Raw genomic sequence first — 20,858 nt, 5'->3', positions numbered from 1 at the left:
ATCACACATTCTCACAATAAATACCATTAAAACATAAATATATATACCCACAATAATGGTATTTAGGGTCCTGTATAGGAGTCACTTTATTGTCATTCAGTCAGCCAGTCACAGTCATGTAGTTGGTCAAATTATCAATCTGTCTTTTGCAAGGAAAAACTTTAGCAAACTACTTTGAATGATTTTAGCTCGACTATTTTAAATATTTTTAAATAATAAAGCTTTTGTTGTCTCCCTTTTGTAGTGTCCATATCACAAACGTTTGTAAGTGGTTTCTCCTAAACTATTACGTCTTCATACATCTCTCTGGCATCATGAGATAACAGAACACTCTAAAGTCTGTTCCACCTATTACGTTTACCTTGTTTCTGAATTATCAGTATCGGTAAAATCGTCCAAAAAAAACATATTTATATACCATACATCAATATCTCTAGACCTTTTTTTCATTTTTTCAATAAAGTGTATTTTAAAGATATAATCTTGGATTTTTATTGTTTCCCCATAGACCGTAATGCTATATGACGTTACGCCGACTTTCCAATATGGCGGCACCCGTAGCGCAATAAACTAGGGGTCAACTCAAAATTAAAACGCCCGAGTTAATATCTGAAACGACTATGTTTGTTATCGTATTATGATAATTCTTGGGGAAATTCAGGTCAGGCCACCTCAACATAAAAGTAAATAAATAAATAAATAAATAAATAAATAAATAAATAAATAGAAAGAAACAAACACAAAAGAACAAGGACATTCTAAAAAGAAAAACAAATGTGCGTGCGAACGTCTCGATATTTTAGTAGCACATGGGCATTCTCCTTATATCATGTTTTCTGTCGTTGAAAGAAAGTTATATATAATTTGACTTCAGTTGATGTGACCTAAATAGATATTACCTCTCGGAAGTATCTTTATGGATTAATTAATAAAAATGAAAACTAAACTTCGCAGTCCGTCAGGATATTCCCTTTATAAACACCTCGCATTTAATTTGAACGGACAGGGCAAGGAAAAAAAGCTATTTTAAACATAAAAGGGTTAGATGTCTACAATTCGAAATATCTGCGTTAAAATAAGTTCATACATACAAAAAACCATCGTGACCGTTTAGAAATAGAAATGTTGGGTTTTCCTAAATAATCTTGTTAATATTTCTGTATTTTTAAGTTATATTTAGGACCCAGATCTAACAGAATATCAGTTTATGTAAATGTTCCACTGAAACATCAAATTTTAAACTCTGACCAGTGAGTATTCGGAAAACATACAGAAAAACAATAACTTTATGAATAAAATAAAAGATTTTTTTTCTCAAGACTCCATAATTATGTTGCATGTAAAATCCTTTAGTCACCACTGTGGATAAAAAATGTAGAACGGACCATGGCCTCTTTTTCAAAGGTAACAATTTAACGTTTTGTATTGTTATTATTAAAATAACATTTAATAGCAACATTGATTAATCATATCCATTTCGGTCCGTATCTTGGACATGTTTGTCCTCAAAAACGGAAAGTATATGAGCTTGTATAAGTTGTAAGACTACGAGATGTACAGGGATATATTAAACATTGTTCAGCTGGCAATTAATTTTTTGTCCGCCAGAATAAGTGAAAGGTCTTTTTGTAATTCAACTTGACGTCCTTTTGGAAGTTTAACGCATTATATATAGTCACCGTCGTACAGAAACGAAATTCGTTCAGGCTCAGAATCGCGCATTTTCATTTGGTAAACTTACAGAATAATTCAAGATAACGTTCTATAATAAAATCAGAATCGTTTCTGTTGATATAAAACCATGACGGCAACATGAAACTTTATGCTAATGAACCGGTGGAGAGCAATAAAAACACGTGCAGTTTTCCCGCCAAAATAAGGAACGGATGACATAAAACACATAACAATTACATATACATAGAGATATTAATTTCCGCGAAACTGCGCGGCAAAAAGCCTGTATGATTATTTGACATACATTTTGCATGAGCAAAACTGTCCTTTTTAATCATATTCAGCCCGATTTAGGCCCTCGACGTGCATGCTTTTATTTCGGTTTAGGTTTCGGCGTATATATGAAAACCGTCGTCAGCTATAAAGCATTCTATTTTTTCAGGTTCAGGTTTGGTATGCATAGTTATGTAAAATCTCTCTCTGTCTCTCTCTCCCTCCCTCTTTCTCTCTCTCTCTCTCAAAGTTCATTACACTAGAACAATATGTTTCTATAATCTTTGGACTATTTGCGTTGCATCAAATTCTTATGGAAATGCTCTCTCTAATTGGCTTTTCCGTTAGTTCTAGGGAAAACCTCTTGTTTTGATTAAAAGTGCGGGGAACGACGGGGAGTGGTGGTGGGGGGGGGGACAAACAAAATACATGCTGTACACCATATTTGTGGGTGTCCTTACGGTTCCGCTGCTCCTACGCCTATGTTACACATTCTGCTTATCATTTTGATCATTCTATCATATTTTCTTCGATTGCGCGCCTCGTCACGTGCCAGTTATGATACACGTGTGAGCACAGGCCGAAAAAAAAATATTAATCGGTCCCCTTGGACTTTATCAACAAGACTTTGTGCCAGAGACAATAATTAATCTGTGCTCGTTTAATACAGTACTTAGAAAACTGAAGTGACGCAACACTCGCGACGATTACGCACATACCTTGTGGAATTTAAAAGCATACTCCAGCCTACAAATTCAACAGAAATGTAAGTCACAGGTTTAAAAAAGAGATAGAGATGCTTCCATATAGGCCTAAACAGCAAAATTAATATAATAAAAAAATAAAACAGATAGGTTGATGAAATGGTAAGCAATTAAGCATTTTTTAAACATATATTTCAAAAAGTAAAGTTTAATTCTAGCTTGATGTACAGTACGTCAAGATGTCTATCTTCTATCGGCTGATTGTGTGTATACACCTGTGTAATTCTTCCCTTGTGCGCCTCGAATAAATCTGCATAATGCCAGCAATACTACGTCATTTATCTCATACGTCATAAGTTTCTTTCGGAGAAAAAGAATCTAAATTCTCTTGCATACACAACCGGACTCGATATGGTGAATATTATTTTTTGGAAAAAAGAAATTGGATATGTGGCGGACTGTAAATACTTCAGTAAGGATGCTAAAATACAGGTTATCTTTGAACCATGCGTTTGGAAATGATGTTAAATTGAACAAGTCATCGTTTCAAGGACATGGTGCGATTGATGCCTGAATTTCATCGATGTGTAAAATGAACTCGTTTGTTTACAACTGATTCACTGAGATTGGATAGAGCTACAAAGGACTTGGAAGAATTTTGGAGTGTTTACAACTTTGATAGGTTAAAAGTGAGTCGATTTACATTTTTTCTTAGATATAACATTTTTAAACACAAAATTTCAGTTCACTCAATGCATTTACATGTAGGGAATTATAAACGAAATGAGACAGAGTTTTGAGTCGCTCCCGATAAAAGTCACGTGAATTTTCCCGTTATACTTAAATTTAGAGAGCAAACTCCAATGGCGACAAGAAATTACAATGGGAGACTGCCGTTGAAAATATAAATTTGTCATTTATTTGGATATTTGGCAAAGCAGAAAAAAATCGTTAAATTTCTCGAGGGTGACTTTTTTTTAGTTTATCAAACCATGTTTACTTTGCCGGTAAGTGTCGTAGTTTTGTCATATGACACCAAAGTTGGGGTAAACCTTTGGAATGGAACAGACTTTAGTTTATTTATTGTAAAATTTCCTCTTTTTAATCTTGAAATTGTTGTTAAAGTTCTGCATGTTAGCAGGTGTCTCAAAAACTATATGGCCAAATGCTTTCAAACTCCTAACAAGTCTTTGACATCATTAGATGATCTTACTTGGTAAGTTACATAATTCTAGCTTCTAATTTGTCAAAAGTATGCCACTTTTTATTACATATATAGGTATTAAAATTAGTGAAAACTACAAAATATAACTAAACAATTTAATCTATTACCTAGATTAACCTTCCTCATTAAGTACAAATAAATATGTTAAAGGAAATGACATAAAAACATGTTTCTAAGAAACTTGACTTACCGTATTTTCCCGAATTAAGGCCCCCCCTCTAATTAACGCCCCCCCACCCATTTTGGAGGGAAAAAAAGTCAACAAGAACGGGAAAAAATCACCTACCTCATTTTTAAGTCCACATAATAAGTAATTTACAGTACTAAAGTCCAATGTATTAAAAATTAAACACACTTTTAAACAGTCCATGTACCGTAAGTCCAAAACATTTGTACTAAGTACGGTACGTAACAGAAAATTAAACGGTAAATACATTTTTGATTTGTTTTTACACCACTCGCGCACACGCTTCCTGCCGACTTTAAACAAACTTGCAGCAATGTGTTTACGATATACCCTTTTCTTCGGCAGTTTTAAGAACTTTTAATTTAAAAACAGGCACAGCAGCATGTCAAAACACTGACATTGTGTATTGCGCAATTAGCTACCCGCATGTACTAAGGAAAATGTTATCGGAGTACACAGCTGTTTGGGTCATGAAGTAATGTGTAGTGTCGCGAGCGTGTCAAAAAGCCAGACATGGAATACACGAGGTACCGTATTTAAATGCATAAAAGACACACTGCATTAAATTGGATGCCAAATAATTACGTTTTGGGGGGATTAAACAACACAGAAACACTTTACAGCTAGTTTGAACGATGTTTTTAAGTTTTGTAAAAATTTTCATTTTTTATTTTTTTACCTCAAATAAACGCCCCCTCTTTGGAAAATGTAACGCCCCCGGGGGCGTTAATATGGGAAAATACGGTAATATTTTCAGATTCTACTTTACATCTTCTACATTAAGGAGCTGACCTCCAATGGCAAATTTCATATCTCAGAGTTTTGTTTTAGCAAAATTCTGCCCATTTTCATTTAGAAATTTTGCTGAAAGTTACATGTAGGTTTCAGGAACTATTGCACTGAATGCTTTCAAACTGTTCATTAGTCTTATCATGAAATGATTGTTCTGAAACAGGTTCAATATTTCCTGACATAAATCTTACAAAATTATGTCCCTTTTTCAGCTTAGAAATTCCTTTTTACAGTGTTTTTTACAGCTTTTGTATATAAACTAGTATCAGGTGAGAGGGCTTCAAATTTTTGTGCAAGGCATATAGCTTTGGAACTTATTTTTTCTTTTTCTAGGTCAGCTACCAACCTCAAAGGATCAAGTCCTATAACTCTGACATGTACTTTGGCCAAATTATGCCCCCTTTTGGACTTAGAAAATCCTGTTTAAAGTTTTGCTCTCGAAAACTAATTTTTGCAAATATTGAATTGAACCTTCACACATTTTTATACGCCCGTTTGAAAAACGGGACGTATTATGGGAACGCCCCTGGCGGGCGGGCGGGTTGGCGGGCGGGCGGGCGGCGTCCACAGACCTTGTCCGGAGCATATCTTCTACATGCATGAAGGGATTTTGATGAAACTTGGCACAGTTGTTCACCATCATGAGACAGAGTGTCATGCGCAAGAACCAGGTCCCTAGGTCTAAGGTCAAGGTCACACTTAGAGGTCAAAGGTCAAATTCAAGAATGACTTTGTCCGGAGCATATCTTCTTCATGCATAGAGGGATTTTGATGAAAGTTGGCACAATTGTTCATCATCATGAGAAGGAGTGTCATGCGCAAGAACCAGGTCCCTAGGTCTAAGGTCAAGGTCACACTTAGAGGTCAAAGGATACAAGAATGAAAACTTTGTCCGGAGCATTTCTTCTTCATGCATAGAGGGATTTTGATATAACTTGGCACAAATGTTCACCACCATGAGGCGGAGTGTCATGCGCAAGAACCAGCTCTCTAGGTCTAAGGTCAAGGTCACACTTAGAGGTCAAAGGATATAAGAATGAAAACCTTGTCCGGAGCATGTCTTCTTCATGCATAGAGGGATTTTGATATAACTTGGCACAAATGTTCACCACCACGAGACGTAGTGTCATGCGCAAGAACCAGGTCCCTAGATCTAAGGTCAAGGTCACACTTAGAGGCCAAAGGTCAGATACAAGAATGACTTTGTCCGAAGCATTTCTTCTTCATGCATGGAGGGATTTTGATGTAACTTGACACAATTATACACCATCATGAGACGAAGTGTCATGCGCAGTTCCCTTCTTTCGAATTACTTCCCTTTGTTGTTACTATAAATAGCTTATATTGTAACTTTTTCATTACTAGTCATAGGGAAAAATCGAGACCACTTTTCTGTAGTACAATATGCATGCTACATCCAATTTTGAGGTGTATTTTGACCAGTCTCTACCTGGAAAAGATTTTTGTGAGGACTTACAATTTTTTTTTTTTATTTTTTTTTTTTTTTTTTTTTAAAGATTAACTTCCCTTAGTTGTTACTATAAATAACTTATATTGTAACTTTTTTATAATTGACCGTAGGGAAAAACCAAGACCACTTTTCTATGGTACAACATAGATGTTACTTTCCAATTTTAGGTGTATTTTAAGGTATCTCTACCTGGTAAGGAGTTTTTTTGTGGACTTAGAAAAACAAAACATTTAGTTATTACTAAACAACCACAAAGTTAAAATTCCATTTGCAAATACAGGTGCTAGAGTAAAGAAATTTGCTGTGACGGGCGTATATTGTGACATTCTTGCACTCTTGTTTAGGGTTAATAAAACATGGTCATAGCATCGAGTCCCATAACTCTGACTTGTATTTTGCAGATTATGTCCCCTTTTGAACTTAAACTTCTGGTTAAAGTTTTGCATGCAAGTTACTATTTGCATGCAAGTTACTATCTCCAAAACTAATGCAGATATTGATTTGAAACTTCACAAGTGTCTTCGGGGTTATAAAACTAGATAATAGTAAGCCATGCAGTCCCATAACTCTGACATGTATTTTGTCCAAATTATGCCCCCTTTTGGACATAGAAAATCCTGGTTAAGGGTTTGCTCTCAATAAATAACGCAAATATTGAATTGAAACTACATATCTTTCTTCGGGTTAATAAAACTAGGTCATAGCATCAAGTCCTATAACTCTGACATGTATTTTGTAAGATTATTCCCCTTTTGAACTTAAGTTTTGCATGCAAGTTACTCCAAAAACTGATGCAGATACTGGATTGAATCTTTATAGATATTTTTTTAGGGTAATATTCCTGTTTTTGGGACAACAGTTCGAATAGTCAAGCATTGACTGTCTTTCGGACAGCTCTTGTTTTCTTTGCATTAACATCATTTTGTCATTTTATAAAGGAAAAGGTCATTTTGGTAAATCTCATACCTCTGATTTTTTAAGCTCACCTGAACACAAAATGTCCGTCTGTCATCCACAGTTTCTTTAAAGAACATCTCTTCCAAACCGCCCTGCCAGTTTTAACGAGAGTTCCTTGGGTGATCCCTTTTCAAGATTTCTTCAAATCTAGGTCATGTATGCTCAGAATTGTGGTTGCCATGAACCACTTAACCAATTTGGAAGTATTTTCACAGGTGTTTTTTGGATGACCACCTATTGAATTCTTTCAGATCATTACTGTTTCTTTTTAAAAAAAACACGGGCACTATGGCTATATGGAAAATTTTGAAAAAGTTCTTCTGTAAAACTGCTAGGAATGATTTCAAAATAATTTCACAGCAATGTTCCCAAAGTTACTCTCTACCAAAGTCTTTGAAATAATTCTTTTTCATTAAAAACATGTGCCAAGGGGCAATGCTAGCTTTTACAAATTGGCTAAAAGGAAATCTTTAAAATCTTCTCCTCAAAAAGTACTGGCTTCATTGAAAAATATTTGTTTAGTAATGTTATTGAATTCCTTCAAATCATTCTGTTTTGTTAAATTACCTGGCTGCAAGGGGCTGTATTGAAAACAATCTCTTAAACTGCTGGCTTGATTTCAGAATAATTTGAAATAAATATTCCTTGGGTTACCCGCTACCAAATTCCTTCAAGCAATGTTGATTTCTTAAAAAAACACGACTGCCTGAGGACAGAGCCAATTTTCGCTGTATGGTTAGATGGAAAAGTTAAAAACATTCTTCACTGAAACTGCTGGTTCAGTATGAAAATACTTTCACATCAGTGTGGCTTGGCTGATCCTCCGCTAAAACCCTGCAAATCATTCTGTTTTGTTAAAAACATGGAAGCCAGAGGAGGGGCTAGTTTTTTTACTGTATGGAAAAGTTTTAAAATCCTCCTCTCAAACCATTTATTAGTCCCCTACTGGTTGAAAACCAGTTTCGGGGACTATAGGAATGCGCTTTTCCGTCCGTCAGTCCATCCATCCATCCGCAATTTCATGTCTGGTCCATAACTCTGTCATCCATGAAGGGATTTTAATATTACTTGGCACAAATGTTCCTCATGATGAGACGACGTGTCATGCGCAAAACCCGGACCCTTAGCTTAAAGGTCAAGGTCACAATTGGAGGTCAAAGGTCAACAGGGCTTCTTTCCTGTCCGGTCCATAACTCTGCCATCCATGAAGGGATTTTAATATTATTTGTCACCAATGTACTTCATAATAAGATGATGTGTCCTGCACAACTTTCAGACCCCTTCCTCAAAGACCAAGGTCACACTTGGCAGTCAGATGTTAACATGGCATGAACAGGGTCTGTTTTGTGTCCGGTCCATAACTCTGTCATTCATTAAGGGATTTTAATATCACTTGGCACAAATGTTCCCCATGATGAGACGACATGTCATGCAAAAATCCCGGACCCCTGGCTCAAAGGTCAAGGTCACAATTGGAGGTCAACAACAGGGCTTTTTTTCTGTTCGGACCATAAGTCGACCATGCATGAAGGGATTTTAATATTACTTGGCACAAATGTTCCCCATGATGAGATGACATGTCATGGTCTAAACCCAGACCCCTAGCTCAAAGGTCAAGGTCACAATTGGAGGTCAAAGGTCAATAGGGTTTTTTTCCTGTCCGGTGTATAACTTTGTCATGCCAAACAGGATTTGAATATTACTTGGCATAAATGTTCACCACTATGAGACAGAGTGTCTTGCCCAAGAACCTGATCCCTAGGTCAAAGGTCAAAGTCACACATAGAGGCCAAAGGTCAGATACAAAAATGACTTTGTCTGGAACATTTCTTCTTTTTTTCATGGAGGGATTTTGATGTAACTTGGCATAAATGTTCACTGCCATGAGACAGATTGCTGTGCGCAAGAACCAGGTCCCTAGGTCTAAGGTCAAGGTCACACTTAGAGATCAGATGCCAAATTCAAGAATGACCTTGTTTGGAGCCTTTCTTCTTCATGCATGGAGGGATTTTGATGTAAATTGGCACAATTGTACACCATCATGAGACAGAGTGTCATGCGCAGGTCCCTTCTTTAGAATTACTTCCCTTTGTTGTTACTATGAATAGCTTATGTTGTAACTTTTTCGTTTCTAGTCATAGGGAAAATTCAAGACCACTTTTCTGTAGTACAACATGTATGTTACATCCAATTTTGAGGTATATTTTGACCTATCTCTACCTCAGGTAAGGATTTTTGTGTGGACTTAGAATTTATTTTGGATTTTTAGCTTGACTATTCATAGAATAGTAGAGCTATTGGACTCGCCCATGCGTCGGTGTCCGCGTCCCGATTTGGTTAAGGTTTTGTATGCAAGCTGGTATCTCAGTAACCACTTGTGGGAATGGATTGAAACTTCACACACTTATTCACTGTGATAAACTGACCTACATTGCACAGGTTCCATAACTCTATTTTGCTTTTTTTACAAAATTATGCCCCTTTTTCGACTTAGAAATTCTTGGTTAAGGTTTTCTATGTAAGCTGGTATCTCAGTAACCACTAGCAGGAACAGATTGAAACTTCACACACTTATTCTTTGTGATAAACTGACCTACATTGCACAGGTTCCATAACTCTATTTTGCTTTTTTACAAAATTATGTCCCTTTTTCGACTTAGAAATTTTTGGTAAAGGTTTTGTATGTAAGCTGGTATCTCAGTAACGACTTGTGGGAATGGATTGATACTTCACACACTTACTCACTGTGATAAACTGACCTACATTGCACAGGTTCCTTAACTCTGTTTTGCTTTTTTATGAAATTATGCCCCCTTTTCGACTTAGAAATTCTTGGTTAAGGTTTTGTATGTAAGCTGTTATCTCAGTACACACTAATGGGAATGGATTGAAACTTTGCACACTTGTTCACTGTCATGATCTGACATGCACTGTATAGGTCCCATAACTCTATTTTGCAATTTTTTTCAAAATTATGCCCCTTTTTCAACTTAGAAGTTTTTGGTTAAGTTTTTGTATGTAAGCTGGTATTTCATTTTCCACTTATGGGAAAGGATTGAAACTTAAGCACTTTGAAGGTTCCATGACCCTTTTTCCCATTTTTACAAAATTATGCCCCTTTTTCGACTTTTGTATTCATTCAATTGACAAGGCTGTTGAATAGTCGAGCGTTGCTGTCCTCCAACAGCTCTTGTTTTGTTTGTTTTAAGATTAACTTTCCTTAGTTGTTACTATGTAACTTATTTATAATTGACCATAGGGAAAAGCCAAGACCACTTTTCTGTGGTACAACATAATGTTACTTTCAAATTTTAGGTTTATTTTAATGTATCTCTGCCTGGTAAGGAGTTTTTTTGTGGATTTAGAAAAACAAAAGAATTACAATAATTACTACACAACCACAGAATTAAAATTCCATTTGCAAATAGAAGTGCTAGTGTAAAGAAATTTGCTATGACGGGCATACATTGTGACATTCTGGCACTCTTGTTTTTTTGTTGTTGTTTTTTTTTTTTACTATAAGTAACTTATAAGATACCTTTTTGATAATCGGCCAAACTATAGGTTTTTATCACAGTATTTACCCTAAGGGGTACCAAAAACGTCAGTTCCGGTTTTGTATTTCAAATGTTGTTATATTATGAGACGCCATGATGTAGAGTAATTCTTGGAATTTGTCATTTTGATAAAGGCTTTAAGGCCGAAACCTTAATAAAACTGAGTGAGAACTATAGGTTTTTATACATACAAATTTTAATCCAAATGTTTTGTTATAACATATTGTATATATAGTACAATATTGTTTATACATTGTTGACAGATATCAGTTCATTATGTTATACTGCGATAGAGAAAATTAGTTGCCTTCCAGTAGGGGACTCGTATTGCATGGCAGTACTTCATTCACTTGTTTTAAATAGCAATGCTGGAATGTTCCCTGGATGACCTATTACCAAATTCGTCCAGCCATGTTGATATCTATAAAATGATGGCTGCCAAGGGTGGGGCTAGTTTGCTTATATAGCTGTATAGAAAAGTATTCTTGTCTGAAACTGCTGACCCAGATGAAAAATAATTTCATACAAATGTTCATTGGGTGGCCTTCTACCAAATTCCTTCAAGTTCCCACCCACACATTACTGCACCCCTTTCCCAACACCAACAGATTTTTAGCGTGTCTGATAAAAAAAAATCTATGAGGTGTTGTCATCACTTGATAGTTGCTGTTGGTTAAAATTTTTGTTTAGGTTCACCTTTTCAAAAACTGTAAGAGCTTTGAAAGTTTGCACACTTGTTTATCATCATTAGGTGACTGTGAAGGGTAAGAACCATAACTCTGATATGCATTTTGTTAGAACCCTTAGAAAATTTGAGTTTCTTCGTTAAAGTTTTTGTTTAGGTTCACCTTTTTTCAAAAACTATAGGAGATACAGCTTTGAAACTTTGCACACGTGTTTGTCATCAGTAGGTGACTAAGTAGGCCAAGAACCATAACTCTAACCTGCATTTTGTGAGAATAATGGCCCTTTTTGTACTTAGAAATTCTGAACTGTAACTCTTTCCTTACATACTGTCCAGCACTTGCAGTTAAGCAATGACACCCATAGGCAGTGCTCATGTTTTTACTTTCTGTTTCTTGTGTTTCTTGATATTCTCTCTTAGTACTACATCATCCCTACCAGACCAGTTTACCTTCTCTCTTAGTACTACATCATCCCCACCTGACCAGTTTACCTTCTCTCTTAGTACTACATCATCCCTACCAGAGCAGTTTACCTTCTCTCTTAGTACAACATCATCCCTACCAGACCAGTTTACCTTCTCTCTTAGTACTACATCATCCCAACCAGACCAGTTTACCTTCTCTCTTAGTACAACATCATCCCTACCAGACCAGTTTACCTTCTGTCTTAGGCCAACATTTTTAGCTCATCTGATTTTTTGAAAAAAAATGATGAGTTATTGTCATCACTTGAGCGGTTGTCGGCGTCGGCGTCTGCGTCGGCGTTGCCTGGTTAAGTTTTATGTTTAGGTCACCTTTTCTCCTAAACTATCAAAGCTATTGCTTTGAAACTTGGAATACTTGTTCACCATCATAAGCTGACCCTGTATAGCAAGAAACATAACTCCATCTTGCTTTTTGCAAGACTTATGGCCCCTTTTGTACTTAGAAAATATCAGATTTCTTGGTTAAGTTTTATGTTTAGGTCAACTTTTCTCCTAAACTATCAAAGCTATTGCTTTGAAACTTGGAATACTTGTTCACCATCATAAGCAGACCCTGTACATCAAGAAACATAACTCCATCTTTTTTTTTGCAAGATTTATGGCCCCTTTTGGACTTAGAAAATCAGTTTTCTTGGTTAAGTTTTATGTTTAGGTCAGCTTTTATCCTAAACTATCAAAGCTATTGCTTTAAAACTTGCAACACTTGTTCACCATCACACTTGTTCACCATCATAAGTTGACCCTGTACAGCAAGAAACATAACTCCATCCTGCTTTTTGCAAGATTTATGGCCCCTTTTGGACTTAGAAAATATCAGATTTCTTGGTTAAGTTTTATGTTTAGGTCAACTTTTTCTCTTAAACTATCAAAGCTATTGCTTTGAAACTTGCAACACTTGTTGACCATCATAAGCTGACCCTGTACAGCAAGCAACATAACTCCATCCTGCTTTTTGCAATAATTATTGCCCTTTTTGGACTTAGAAAATAATTTTCTTGGTTGAGTATTATGTTTAAGTCAACTTTTCTCATAAACTATCAAAGCTATTGCTTTAAAACTTGCAACAGTTTTTCACCATCATAAGTGGACACTGAACATCAAGAAACATAACTCTAACCTGCTTTTTGCAAGAATGATGGCCCTTTTTAGACTTAGAAAATCATGGGTAGGACAATATTTCTATTACACAAAAAAAATCAGATGAGCGTCAGCACCCGCAAGGCGGTGCTCTTGTTTTATTTTCTAGTTTACGGGAGATTTTTCAAAAAATTTGGGTCGGGGGGGACAAATAAAAATAAAAATAAAAGTCCCAATTTTGAGCAGTCGACCAAATAAATGAAAATAAAACGTCCAAAAGGATACAATTTTTTTATTTTTTGTAAACCACAAAAAACAAGCTTGCAAGCTTAAATTGCATACACGCTCATAAATGAACTATTCTGAACTGGTTTATATCTCATCATCTCAGTATACTGTTGTTTTCTACCACTATTTGTGTTTTTGTATGTATCAATTTTGTAGTAAAAATAGACATATGGAAACATTTTTCATAATAAAATATACATATACCACAATTGACATTGTCATATCATAAGAACACTGCATAATGTTTATTATATAAACATGAATAAAAACTGCTATTAAAATGGGGATATACAATGACTACTTTAGGTCTGCATCCTGCATACATGCATATTACTTCGCTGGAGATGCAGTCTTAAAAGACAGGCACTGTCATACTAGAAATGAAAAGTTACGAATTGATAAATATTATGCACACTGACTTTAAAATTAAATTGCTTTGGTAAAGTTTCAGTGGCTTGAATATTGTTTTATATTTTACCGACTGTCAGTGCCACCTATATTGTACGACAAGCCAAAACAATCTGAATTTTGATTCAGTTAAAATGTGTACAAAATAACAACCACTCGACTGATGTTCAAACAACATTATCTGAGATTTATAAGACTCTTCACTGGAATACAGGCTGACTCGGACTATGGCTGATTCGGACCAAATTTTCTTGGCTTATTTGGCCCAAATTGTTCCTGACACTAATATCATGAGTAAAAATAACATTTGTGAGTATTAAGTTTAATTTCTGATGCAAATAATTATTAAAATGCTTATTTAAATGCATAACTGATGCATTTTAGCTTGTCAAAACTTCTTACCTGCTTGTACGGTGTATATTTTATCATATAAATGTCCTTACTTCAAGTTAAATCCCTATAATCAAGACTATTTCCTGAACATTGCTGAAAAATCCAAAATATATGGTCCTTATTGACTCTTAAATCAAAGTTTGTGGTCCAAATCAGCCAAAATATATGGTTATTTTGTACTTTTGTTCAAAGAATTTGGTCCGAATCAGCCAAAATATTTGGTCCGAATAAGCCTGGGCCGAATCAGCCATGGTCTGAATCAGCCAGTTTCCCTTCACTGAGATGGGACTTGGAATTATTAAGTTATGAGTCCGAAAAAAACATTTATTACTTGATATGTCATTATGTGTTCCTCAGTGTCAAAAGCACATGTGGCATATAGTGTCTGACTGTTCATCCCATACTTACTTTCAAAAGGTCTTCTTACAGATTTTATCGATATACTTAAGTGAACATGAGAATATTGCTGGGAGTTTCATGTCTGATAATTATCTTTTGAGTTACAGTAGCTGGCTAGAACTTTAGTCAAACTAATTTTAGGCAGTTCTAGGAAATATTGAGAGAATCTTTTTCATATGGCCATTAGTTCCACTCGGACTGTCCAATTATTTTGACTAGTTTGAATCTTTTATTACATTTATCATTGTCAAGCAATTGCAGGTACATGTGTCATTTTACATTGAAATTGCACTTTATATAGAACAGAACTACTGAAAATTGTGACATTAGTTTTTTTTTTCTTCTCTACCCCTCAAGACTTCAAAGTAAAAAAAAATGTGTTTAGCAAGTTGACTCACTTTTGCTCTTCCGTCTTGCCATTTCTTTGGTTTCTTTCCTTTTTTATGAATTGTGGTATTTTTCTGACAGTCCCACATGAATTTGATCGTTGTCCAATTATAATATACAGACAACAAATCTCGTACATGTGATACGCCAGATTTTTCAACATCTGGACAGCGTTGACAGGTGAAGGTCTTTTTCGTAGGTGATTACTCCTAATGTTGAGCTTTAGATGTTGTATTTTCTACTCAGATCCAATTTGTTTACAATACTTGTTATCTCTGCCAACTTATTCCAAAGATTATTGTCTGTAAACTTGTATATTTTTCCTATTTAATTTCACACAATGTACATTCATGTAGGCCGCCATTTTTCATGCGTCTACTGATCTAGATTAAAAACCTCTACCATACAGTTAAACTTTTATTTTTGGCAGCAGCAATTATGGACGGTCGGCGGGTAAAATGAAAATAAAAATACTGAAAATGACTTTTATTTTTATTTTGTTTTGTCAAAAAGTAGGGTCGGCGCTCCCGTAAACCAGAAAATTAAAAAATGCTGGCCTTAGTACTACATCATCCCTACCAGACCAGTTTACCTTCTCTCTTAGTACTACATCATCCCCACCTGACCAGTTTACCTTCTCTCTTAGTACTACATCATCCCCACCTGACCAGTTTACCTTCTCTCTTAGTACTACATCATCCCCACCTGACCAGTTTACCTTCTCTCTTAGTACTACATCATCCCCACCTGACCAGTTTACCTTCTCTCTTAGTACTACATCATCCCCACCTGACCAGTTTACCTTCTCTCTTAGTACTACATCATCCCCACCTGACCAGTTTACCTTCTCTCTTAGTACTACATCATCCCCACCTGACCAGTTTACCTCAAAATAAAAAACCTTATTCCACCACCAAAAAAAATATTTTTACTGTTAGTTTATTGTCTTTGATATTGTCTATAGTGTCATATCATCATTCCCCACCAGCTCTACCCCTCCTCACACACACATTAAAATCTTCTTGTCAGAATATACTGGCCCAATTTCAAAATATTTCCACATATATAACCGTTCAGGCAAGCTGTGAAACTCAGGTGAGCAAGCTATGGCCATCCTTGCCCTATTGTTTGCTTCACCCCCTCCCATCGCTGCTCTCTCCTTATTAAATAAAGCTATCTTTCCTTCTTTGGAGCGAGGACAAATTACCTTATTTCCTGTGACAATATGGTATTCAGGGGTATTAATCACATTAAGTGTTAGCTGTAGTTTGATTTTGCTGTAGGGACTTGTTTATGAATTATTCATGTGGTCTTAGAATCTAGTCACAATGTGTTAATTAAGAGTTGCTGTAAGTATTATGAAAGGTGCAGTTCATTCTGACCTTGAGTTTTAGCTTACCTTAGCACACAGTTCTCATGGTTAGGGATCATTGAATGTCCATTTTGGCCAGGTGGTCTAGACTGTCAGCGCAGAGTTCTGGTGTTCCAATCCAAGTCCAGACACTGGAATTCAAGAATTCAAGTCGTTTTGCTTTGTTAGTAAATAAAACTTGACCACAAGGCTGCATGGCTGGTTTTCTCAAGTTATTTGGAAAAACAAGGGTTTCATAGATATTCAATTATTATTCAGTTATTCAGATTTATCTAGAATAAGCAATTTATTTCTTGTGTGGCCTATTTCTTGTTGTTTTGCCTTGAGAACACAGCAGAGACAGTACAAAAAGTTTTATATTTACAGATGACACGCCTATCACTCCAACATCTGATTCTAAAAAGTTTGTAGAATATCGTGATGATGAAGCAGAAAGGGAAAAGTACGAGAATACAAAATTCCGTAAGGTAGAAATAGCAGGCAAGGATTATCGTGTAGATATGAAAGTGATAGAACCCTACAAGAAAGTTCTGTCACATGGAGGTAATTGTTAACTCTCAGATTTATTGTATTTTTTGTTACCTTTCATATTGATGATTACTATACTAGAAGTGACATAGTTACACTTCTATACATACATGCAGGATTCTCGTCAAAGCGAATGTATTTAATACACTACTAGTACACGTATAATGTTATTAAATGCAATAGCAGGGATATTTGGGTTCAGAAATTTAGTGAAGTTCTGTATGATAAAGATGTTGATATATCAAAGATTTAGATTTGCCTGTTAAAGCAAATGTTTTGGAAATCCATGCACTCACTAGCTCCAGCTTTTCATTACTTTTGTCTAATAAGTCAAATGTTTTTGCCATTATATTCTTTGAACAAGGAAATCTGGTCATCATGGCTTCAAACATATCCAGTAGTTATATTTTGGAATTCATTGCTGTTTATATCACTGAATCAGTTTATGATCAACAAAATTAACAAGCCGTTGGACAAGCCTTTGTGCAACTAGGTTCTCGTAACTTGTTTCATTGGTTTATGTGGCTGAGAAATTTATTTTATTTTGTTGGGTTTAATGTCACATCGACACAATTATAGGTCGTATGATGACTTTCCAGCTTCGATGGTGGAGGAAGACCCCAGGTGCCCCTCCGTACATTGTTTCATCACGAGCGGGCACCTGGGTAGAACCCAATCTGACTAAAGTACATCTCCTATTACACTACGCTTAGGATCTGAAGACGAGCTATTGATTGCCTCATTCTGATGACCCTTTCGCTAGCCAATCAGAGCTTAACTTACAACATTTTCCAAATCTGTTTTTCATATTTACAGTTCTTATGACGTAAAGTGTCAGATAGTCAGTTAGCTCAGTTGGTAGGGCACTTGCTCTGTAAGCGAGTGGTCACGGGTGCAAGCTCCAGACTGACTGCATATTTTTCTTACTCTTTGACATTCAAAAAAGTCGTCTGATTGGTTCAGATAAAAATAGATTTGCAAAAATAAAAATAGCAATATTGGAAATCCAAAATATACAGAAGACGAATGTGAATGGGCCGTTCTCGAATCTAAGTTTAGAAGATCAAGTACTTAAGTCAGATTGGGTAGAACCACCAACCTTCTGTATACCAGCTGGATGACTTATTCACATGAAGAATTCAACACCCCAAGTGAGGCTCGAACCCACATTGATGAGGGGCAAGTGATTTGAAGTCAACGACCTTAACCACTGTAGCTAAGAAATACAAGTCGTTAAAATTTAGATTTGAAGTAAGACTCTGTGTAACATTTTAACACAACACTTCCTGACATTCAGCAAGAAATTATTGTGAAATATTTGAGCAGTTTTTTTTATAACAAAATAAACATTAACCTAGTGCATATAGTTTCTAATGTTAAAACAATTTTGATAATATTCATACAGGAGATTTACGGTTTTATATCATGATTTCTGGTCTGCAATAAATTTGATATGATATATGAGGAACTGTCAGTTCTATAAAACATTATAAATTTTCTATTAAAGGTGTACACATGGGTAGTGTTTTTTTTTTCCATCAACGCATGTAGGCAGTGTTTTCTATAGCACAAATAGAAATTTCAGAGAACCAGGTTTGAACATATCTTTTAGGCTCATTTTCGAAACTGATAAGGGGAACTTGAAATGCATTGTTAATATGTGCTGGTATAGGCTGTTTTGATTTTAAAGTTTTTAATAGGCAATGAGGAATACACAAAAAATCATTTTGATAAACATTCAGTGATTTGATCAACAGGTCAGTGAAAAGTCATTATTTCAAGCTTGTTATTTTGTCGCTCATTTTTTATAGTTTTGTCAAACAAAACATGATGTTATGCAAATAGGTATTTTTATGCCCCCGAAGAGAGGCATATTAGTTTTCAACTGTTCGTTAGTTAGTTAGTTAGTTAGTTAGTTAGTTAGTTAGTCACAACGTTAACTTTTTGCATGAAGGCACTTTACTCGCGAACCACTGCACCCAGGACCTTCAAACTTCACATGCTGATAGTACTTATTGAGTACACCACCCCTATTGACTTTGGGGTCACCAGGTCAAAGGTCAAGGTCACAGGGGCCAACATTAACTTTTTGCATGAAGGCACTTTACTCGCGAACCACTGCACCTAGGACCTTCAAACTTCACATGCTGATAGTACTTATTGAGTACACGACCCCTACTGACTTTGGGGTCACCAGGTCAAAGGTCAAGGTGCTGCAGGGGCATTTGTCACCATTAGTGACAGCTCTTGTTTCATATTGAAATTTAGATAATTTGAATCAAAACTGAAAATAGGAGTTATTTTGAGCCATGTTAGTGTTGTGTTTTTGAAGTTTCAATGTATCCCGAGATATATCTGTAATAGGCTTATAGGTTACTATGTTCACATACTCAATGCATTTGTTATGTTTATAGGAAAAATATGTATCTTCACTACAGAAACATTGCAAAAAATACCCCTACTGCTCTTGAAAGTGACATGCTTTATAACAGAAATAAATGTGTTTTTGCAGGTTACTATGGTGACGGTCTCAATGCAATTATTCTATTCTGTGGTTGTTACCTACCTGATCGAGGCAGACGAGACTACCAGTATGTCATGGACAATCTATTCCTGTAAGTAAAATCCTCCTACAGTTCAGTTAGCGACTTGTTCAGTTTTAGCAGGCAACTGACAATTTCATGTAAATTAAAGTTATTTGACAAAAAAGTCTCTTTATTTACCAAATGATTTGTCTCACTGGTTTTAACTGGTGTATTACAAGCCAAGTTGCACTCATAGTAACTGTAGGTAACACCTGATGTTTCTTCACTGCTTCCAAATAAATTGAAAATCATGTTATGCAGCATAATATAGATCTAACAGGAGATTTTTTCCGTGTCATGTAAGTGTAATGCTTTCAAGCTTCATAAATATATTTGGTATCATAAAATAATATTACAGGACAAGTTACATAACACAACTTCTATATTGTCATAATTATTCCTCTTTATAACATAGAAATTTTGGTTCAAGTTTTGCATGTAAGCATGTTTTTCAGGAATTACTGGACCAAATGTTTTCAGATTCTTCACACATCTATTGCATCATGTGATGACCTTACATGACAAGCTTTCATAACTCTAGCTTACGTTTTCGCAAAATTATGCCTCTTTATCAACAAAATTTTGCTAAAGCTTTTTTGCTGGGGGCCTCCATGGCCGAGTGGTTAAGGTCGCTGACTTCAAATCACTTGCCCCTCATCGATGTGGGTTCGAGCCTCACTCAGGGCGTTGAATTCTTCATGTGAGGAAGCCATCCAGCTGGCTTACGGAAGGTCGGTGGTTCTACCCAGGTGCCCGCTCGTGATGAAATAATGCATGGATGGGCACCTGGGGTCTTCCTTCACCATTAAAGCTGGAAAGTCGCCATATGACCTATCATGTGTCGGTGCGACGTTAAATTAAAAAAAAAAAAAAAAAAAATGCTTTTGCTTGTAAGGCTAGTATTAGGTGGAAGGGCTTCAAATAGTTGAGTGCCCTATTAGTAGAAAATTCTTGTTGTAATCTAGGAGTTTAAATGAAACCATACATATGGTTTTTTGAAGGAGATATACAGTACAAACTCAACATGTAGGTGTGGATTTCAGTGGAAGTTGAAGTGTACGATAGATTTACAGAGACATGTGGGTGTGTATTTCAGTGAAAGTTGAAGTGTACGATAGATTTACAGAGGTGTATTTCAGTGAAAGTTGAAGTGTACAATAGATTTACAGAGGTGGATTTCAGTGAAAGTTGAAGTGTACGATAGATTTACAGAGGTGGATTTCAGTGAAAGTTGAAGTGTACGATAGATTTACAGAGGTGGATTTCAATGAAAGTTGAAGTGTACGATAGATTTACAGAGACATGAGCATTTGTAAACTCAGTTGCAAAACTTTTCTCTACAATCAATATAAAATAGGTACCGTAATATTGTAGACTTGTTACAGATAGATATGGATTTTAGACTTAAGA

The 20,858-nt window shown here is 35.8% G+C and overlaps 1 protein-coding gene across 4 annotated transcripts in view; it reads left to right on the top strand.

The window, feature by feature from the left end:
- The window catches only part of LOC123542835 (uncharacterized), a 220,215-nt gene that overhangs the window by 179,686 nt on the left and 19,671 nt on the right, over positions 1-20,858 (top strand). For all 4 annotated transcript variants that reach the window (XR_008368678.1, XM_053531771.1, XM_053531770.1 and 1 more), the window contains 2 exons: positions 16,702-16,878; positions 19,376-19,478. Coding sequence is in view for 3 of the 4 variants with exons in the window: in XM_053531771.1 (XP_053387746.1) it covers positions 16,702-16,878; positions 19,376-19,478 (280 nt within the window). In the remaining variant the exon portion in view is untranslated. The remainder of the gene's footprint in view (positions 1-16,701; positions 16,879-19,375; positions 19,479-20,858) is intronic.

This window comes from Mercenaria mercenaria, chromosome 19, assembly GCF_021730395.1.
Source record: "Mercenaria mercenaria strain notata chromosome 19, MADL_Memer_1, whole genome shotgun sequence".
Lineage (NCBI taxonomy): Eukaryota > Metazoa > Mollusca > Bivalvia > Venerida > Veneridae > Mercenaria > Mercenaria mercenaria.
This window is presented reverse-complemented; position numbering and strand designations above follow the sequence as displayed.